Source organism: Squalius cephalus (genome assembly GCF_949319135.1).
Source record: "Squalius cephalus genome assembly, chromosome: 2".
In the NCBI taxonomy this organism is placed as follows: domain Eukaryota; kingdom Metazoa; phylum Chordata; class Actinopteri; order Cypriniformes; family Leuciscidae; genus Squalius; species Squalius cephalus.
This window is the reverse complement of record NC_137123.1, coordinates 20,443,537-20,451,225: the sequence shown is the minus strand read 5'-3', so window position 1 is coordinate 20,451,225 and position 7,689 is coordinate 20,443,537. Positions and strand designations below refer to the sequence as shown.

General features: G+C 33.4%; 1 protein-coding gene across 1 annotated transcript; it reads right to left on the bottom strand.

Annotated features, from left to right (window-relative positions):
• Window positions 1-1,809: 1,809 nt before the first annotated feature.
• Window positions 1,810-5,319, bottom strand: calhm1b (calcium homeostasis modulator 1b). Its single transcript, XM_079864719.1, has 3 exons — window positions 5,008-5,319; window positions 3,605-4,190; window positions 1,810-2,975 (listed from the first exon to the last, which is right to left on the bottom strand). Exons 2-3 carry the CDS (start codon window positions 4,154-4,156, stop codon window positions 2,280-2,282), a joined length of 1,248 nt encoding a protein of 415 aa, XP_079720845.1. The 5' UTR covers window positions 4,157-4,190; window positions 5,008-5,319; the 3' UTR covers window positions 1,810-2,279.
• Window positions 5,320-7,689: the final 2,370 nt, after the last annotated feature.

Below are 7,689 nucleotides of genomic sequence, written 5' to 3'. Positions count from 1 at the left end.
GGAAAAAAAAAAAAAAAAAAAATTGGGCCGCAGACTGCATGAGTGAGCGCAATGATATGCAGCAGCACATTAAATCAGATGCAGATCATGTTGCTGTCTGACCTACTAAAGCACTGGCATGATGAAAGCTTGTTATGTTCAGGCTTTATAACTGTAGCTTTTTAATCAGAGAAAGGGTGGAAAAAGAAACAACAGACTCAGGCGACCAACCCCCAACTATATTCTGCTCTGGAGACAACAGCTGCTGCTTGCCTAACAACCATGTGCTCTCGGTGTCTCTGTTTGTCGCACTCAGCAATCTTGATGACTTATCTGTGTGGTGCACAGTTCAGTTTCAGGCTAACTATGATTTACTGGTTATCTAAAGGATCTGATTTTAAAACACTGCATCATGCACTTGTTGACTTTGAAAATAGTTGATATCCTCCGAATGGATGGAATCAGACTTTGAAGTTTTTGACCTTCATACATCACCATAGACTGTGGAAAATAGTGCACCACACGATTTTGTTTTTTTGTGTGTGTGTGGAATCTGTCAACTCAAATCTGCAGACTGGCTCTGACTTTCGGCAACGACTGTGAATCGGGGCAAAAAATCTGGGCAAAAGTTACATTCCATCAACTGTCTTACAGGCGTTTCTTCCAGTGTTGTTATTGTTAACTGTAACTATTAAAAATAGTTTTCGGTAATTGAACTAAGGTAAAATATAAATATCAAATGAAAAACGTGCATGGAAATGAAAATTAAAAATGAGTCCTTGGTAAATAAATGGAGTGTCAAAACTGAAATACATATAAAACTAAATAGAAATATTTAGAAAAAATAATAAAAAATGACAAAAACATAAAATTAACTATTAAAACTTTAGAATTAAAACAAAAAATATAAAATAAAAGCTCTAGTATTTAAAAAATTCATATTAAAAGTCCCCTAGTCAATCATTTTATCCCTAAAACTCACATTTGATCACCAAAATGACATATTTAAATGTTTTTTTCCTTGAAAAAAACTTCTTTATGCCTTAAAATAGATTAATAGTAACTCTACACCCTTTGCCTCATTTAGAATACGCAGTTCTATGAATATGCAAATTAGCCCCGCCTCCACTCACTCACAGAGATGCACTCGTTGATGATCACACGTTGACATGATTGGTTACAAGGTTGTGACGTCAGAAACACCAGCGATTTCAAACCTTGTTTTTGAGTCTGTCTGTGGTTCACTGCAGTTTTAAGGAGAAATCACTCAGCAATGGTGTTGACTTAGCCGTATTCACACTGCAGCCCTTAATTCCGTGTTCGTGGACAAATTTGGGCACAGAAGTCTCAGCTGTGATCCAAAACATATTTTTTTTAAATGTTACATCACAATCTTCGTTAAAATAAAAACTATCAATTTATGGTATTTTTATTTATTTATTTTTGGGGTATTTTTGAACTTATTTACATCTAAAAGTAACATATTTTCTATGTAAATTATGCTTATGTTTATGTTATATTTAATATTTCTTTAACTTCAGTAAAATACAATCATTTCAGTAATTTCAGATAGCCAAAACCTAAAAATGTGGTGACTTTGGTGTCATCTGGTGTCTTATGTTGCTATAAAATGAACAAAAAACAATAATATCAATAGCCACTAGATGGCTGTAGTACTAAATGGCTGCATATAGGCTGAACTCTATAAACCACCGTTAATAACGAATTTAACCACATATATATATATAATCTGTGTTAGGTGAGACTATACAAAGATGCCAAAATATGCTCAGACAAATATGACCATCCTATAAGGAAAAGACAAGTAGTAGATCATATATCATTTATTTCAAACAAAAAACATCAAATTTCAATAACTCAAAAAACTAATTGGTACCAAACAGGTAAGAATAAACATAACAATAACTCCAAAAAGTAAGTGTTAGGTAGGAATAAACAGGGAAGAACAAACAATAATCATAGTTATAATGTGCACTTGTGCGCATGTGTGTGTTTGTGTGTGTGTGTGCACAAGTGGTTGATAGGAACATTACAAAAAAAAAAGGTAATTGGCTCATTCAATTCTTTGTGTTTGTATGTGTACAACATTGAGAATGTTGTACAGGATCACCCCTTCATTTGTGTGTATATGATATGCATTGTGTTGGACCATAAACCCTATTAAAAGCACCACATAAACATATAAACAACATTAAAAACTAGATTTTCACCCCAGGGGACTGTAAGACAACATATAAAGCAATATATTAGGATGTCCCTGACAAAGATGTATCTCAGACTCAGACCTTACTATAATACACTGCACATGCTTTCTTTTGAGCACTGCATGAAGAAGGAACGCCACCATTCATTAATCCATTTTGGCTCGTGCTATTGCCGTGTCTTTTTGTAAAACCATTTTGGTCCACACTAAAGCTAGCATTATCATATCCCCTGCCCGAATCGCTTTGGCCAACGTCAAGGCCATCATTCACATAACCACCCTTGCAGCCTTTTTGCCCCGCACTAAGGTCAGTGTTATCACAGTCACGTCCATCTTGCTTATTGTTAGCATTCATGCTACAATCTCCATTTTGTCCAGTGCTAGCATATCCACACTTTCTTAGACTCAGCGCAGGTTTGCACTTGTGCCAGTCCCACAGCAGCTTGTTCATGGTGTCCTGGCGACGAACCCCCAACAGTTTGTCTTCTTCGGTATCGGGTTTATCGTCGTCTTCATCACTATCATCTCCACGTGAATGATCGTGGAAGCTCTGAATCTCACCGCTAATATCCTCAAAGTACTGCTTGATGCAAACCTTGGCGAAACTTTTGCCATGTTCTGTGCAAGTCTCATCAAACATCTTGCGCTCTGTGTCTACGTAGTGAGACCAGTATTTGGTTTTGAGGAAGGCGGCCTGGTTGAAGCAGGGCCGAATGGCTCTGATCAAAAACGCAACGATTGTGATGATCAACAAGAACAGCCATCCAAAAGCCTGGAACATTTAGAACACAGACAAACAAATATGAATGAATAACAGTGGTATTTCCATCTTAACTAATGATATTTTGGCCTGATTTCACAAACAGGGATTAGATTAAGCCAGGATTAGACCTTAGTTCAATTAGGAAATTTAAGTAGCTTTTACAAACGTGCCTTAGAAAAAAAAAAATTCCACAGTAACAACATCTGATCACTACTTTTGATTTTCTGAAGTGTTATCTCATATCATTGAGATACTATTACAGTTTTATTATTTATTTTCATTCTTTTTATTTCATTTTATTTTAGTTTGTGTGTTTTCCTCATGCTTATTATTCTTTTTTCTATATCTATAGTCTATATAGTTTTTCATTTTTATTTTATTGCAATTGGCCAAAATAAGTAGGAACTCTCTTTTGGATTATGAGTAGTATGATTTAGATTTGTTTTTAGGATTTAGGACTTTTTTTTTACACTTAGACTGTAGACTTCTAGAACTTTTGAGGCTATCTGAGTATCTTTCTGAGTTCAGACAGCATTGAAACATGGGTAAAAAAAAAAATTGGAGCTTACTGTACTACTTTGAATTAATATGAAGCTTACAGTGGCAAAATCATCAATAAGAAGATCAACATACAGTACCTGTGAAATACAGCGTATGTATATGACCGCGGCTTCTCTCGATAGAATGTGTTGGCCATCATATATATGCTTGCATGGAATTTTGGCCAGTGTTCGTATAAGTTCCTCTTGAGACAGTCCATATCCACTTACATTTTTGCCAAACTCGGAAAGTTCCAGGTCCATACTGTAGGCACACAGAAAGCTTTTACCATCCATTAGAGTCACTGAGATCCAAACCGCTGGAGCGATGAGCGATCGCTGGGATATGGACACACACATGTAGCGCAGGACCTTAGGGTCCTTCCTCCGCTGTCCTATCGGCCTTTTCAACTCCTCCGCCAGCATTGAGACATTGTTGTTCAGTACAAAACCCAAAAGGAAGAACCATATAGGTGGAATAACCAGCATACTGATCCCATAGGAGTAGTTAAATTCAGGGATACAGGGACAGTTGAACTCAAAAGACGTGTAGAGCTGAGCACTAGCCAGGGCCATGACGCCACAGATGCCGTTCATAAAAGACTCTTGGTTGGTCTGGAGGATCTGGGCCATCATACGGAACTTATCCATATTGATATGTTGGTAGGTCTATCCTGATATTAACCTGTGAGAGAAGAAAATGTGTTACTTAAAGATCACCACTGATATTTCACATGCAGAATGTTTTTCATAAAAGCTTTTTTATAAAATTGGACCCTTAAAGTCAACATGAAACCAATTTTACTTCCATAAACGGATTTTTTAATTGGGAAAAATATCCATTGGGAATTAATAATATAAAGGACGACTACTAATATATATTTTTCTCATTCAAACACATTTAAGATGTATGTATTTGAATTGCATGTTAAATTTGCATCTATTTGGATTACACAGTTTTAACATACACATACATACAGTAAATGAAACAGACAAGATTTCAGCACTTTCATATTATAGCATAGTTTATTACAACAATTTGCATATATCTGATTTAAATAATCATATTTTCAAAATTCAAATGCATGTATTCAAATAGCTTAGAATCAACATAAATCTGTGCTTTGTGAAACAATTAAATGTATTCGGTTAAAAAGTATGAACATGGTTTAAATATGGCTAGCTGTGGAACAAGCATAATATTAAATTAATTTCAAATGCATGAGATTGTAAGATATTGGATTTATTGATGATATATAACCTGATTATTGTGCATTTAAAAACTATGTAATCCAAATGGATGGACTTTCTTTATGCAATTCAAATACATAAATCTTAAATTTAGGCCTAAATATTTTTTATGAGAGTAATGTGCACTGATTAACTGTACATACTAAGACCAAGTAAATAGGGTTACAACACGCTAACTAAATTATTAAAAACAGTCTTAAATATCACATTGTAGCAAAACGTCAGAGTGAGATATAACTCAGTCTACTTACAGAATTCAGCCAAATATTAATCCGTCTCAGTGAACTCCACTGAAAACAATTATAAATCTCCTGTCAGAGAAGAGGGTTAGTGTTATCAGTTTCAGCCCTAACTCTGTCAGTTGAGTAAAGTTGGCAATAAATTCACAGATACGAACTTCCCGGGCCAATAACTCGTAAGCTAAACCTTGTAACTACACAAATAACACCTCTTTTTAATCGTAGTAATGTAGACAAGCAGTTACAACCTATTTTTCCTCAAAACGAGCTTTCCCTCGCAGTGGACAAAATACATTGATTTCTATGCGCAGGCGACAGAGAGACAGATCCGAAGGGAGCGTCTGCAAAGTGCAAAACCCGAAAAGCGTTACTACGAAAACAGTCAATAACTTCACTGTCACACACTATAGTGTCATCAAATTCAGTTCACACATCACTGCTGTCCTGATGGTTATACTACAACACTTATTGTGTATAAATATCTTTTTGCATAATTTTTATGATTATTATTTATGAAAAATAATCAATAACTTAACTGTAGGCTAATTCACTGTATTGTTGCCAAATTCAGTTCACACATCACTGCTGTCCTGGTGGTTATACTACAACACTTATTTTGTATAAATATATTTTTGCATAATTTTTATGATTATTATTTATGAAAAATAATCAATAACTGCACTGTAATTCACTGTGTTGTTGCCAAATTCAGTTCGCACATTACTGCTGTCCTGATGGTTATACTACAACGCTTATTTTGGAAAAAATATTTTTTTAATTTTATATACAATTGTAAATGTATCATGTTGATGATTTCTATTATGAAAAATATTCAATAACTTAACTGTAATTCACTGTATTTTGTCAAATTCAGTTCACACATCACTGCTGTCCTGACTACAACACTTATTTTGGGAAAAATATATTTTAAATTGTATATACAATTGTAAATTTATCATTTTTATTATTTTTATGAAAAATATTCAATGTAATACTGTAATTCACTGTATTGTTGCCAAATTCAGTTTACACATCACTGATGTCCTGATGTCAAACAATGTCTAGTTTAAAATGAGAATGTCTGGCCTTTTCCACAGGATTTGTGATAGGCTGTGTTTGTATCGGCATTCATTTGCACTTTCTTTAATAAATCTACTATTAAGTATAGTGCTAAAAATTAGTTTCTAATCATATTAATGCATGGTTGCTTTATCTGGAATTCTACAAAAAAATTCTCTCTCTCAAATTATACTGTATATGATCTGTGTGCTTTTCCAAACTGCACAGCAAGTTTAAGTCTGAGAAATGGACTTTAGTCAGGGTAGACTCCATATTTTAGAATTAAAGGGGGTCATGACATGGATTTTATATATCATTTTAATGGTCCTTGAGGTTCATGTATACAAAGCCCCCAAAAGGGACAAATATGGAATGTGAGGAAAAAATATTTTTCAAAGCTTTTGCGTTCTCTCGCAAAACTTTTGAGTGTCATTCCAAAAGATTTATTTTCCATCAGACCACTGGGGTTATGGAACTTTTTTTTTTTATCTAGGAATATTTGATTACTTTATGTTTAAGGTTGCCTGCATTTAGATACCAGATCTGTATTTGTATGTCATTGATATCTTCCACTCCTGAAATAAAGCCATCTTGTTCCATAGTCTTAACACAGATAAAACTTTAATGTAGTTGCATTCAAAAAATACATAAAATCATGTTTATAATTTAAGTCTCTGACTTAATCAGGTTTGTGGAATTATCAGTGGAATTATTTATTGATTTATTTTGTACAGAATACCACAAAACAGAAACATATTATTATTAGAATGCAAAGCGCTCTCTTGCAAACACAATTGTGTTCTCTCGCAAAACTTCGGACAAACACTTAATGTTTAATGTCTCGCTGGCAGTGTTTCAGACAGCTCCATACGTGAACAATGGAGCAGGTCATGGAGTTTTATTTTGAACTTGGACTTAAAGAAATACGGTCACTGCTTAGTTAAAGGAGTTAATTAAAATGGCAATACATTCACAGATTTGAAAATAATTGAGTTGGGCCAACTTAATTTCGAACAATGTAAATTGAGTTGGGCCAACTTAATTTTGGAAAATTTAAATTCTAAATATTAGTTATTGAGTTGGGCCAACTTAATTTAGAACAATTTAAATTGAGTTGGGTCAACTTAATTTTGAACAATTTAAACTCTAAATATTAATTATTGAGTTGGGCCAACTCAATTTTTAACAATTTAAATTGAGTTGGTTCAACTTAATTTTGGAAAATTTAAATTCCAAATATTAATTATTGAGTTGGGCCAACTTAATTTTGGAAAATTTAAAATAAAAATATTAATTATTGAGTTGGGTCAACTTAGTTTAGAACAATTTAAATTGAGTTGGGCCAACTTAATTTTGAACAATTTAAATTCTAAATATTAATTATTGAGTTTTGTCAACTTAATTTCGAACAATGTAAATTGAGTTGGGCCAACTTAATTTTGGAAAATTTAAATTCCAAATATTAATTATTGAGTTGGGCCAACTTAATTTTGGAAAATTTAAATTCTAAATATTAATTATTGAGTTGGGCCAACTTAATTTTTAACAATTTAAATTCCAAATATTAATTATTGAGTTGGGTAAGCTTAATTTCAAACAATGTAAATTGAGTTGGGCCAACTTAATTTTGGAAAA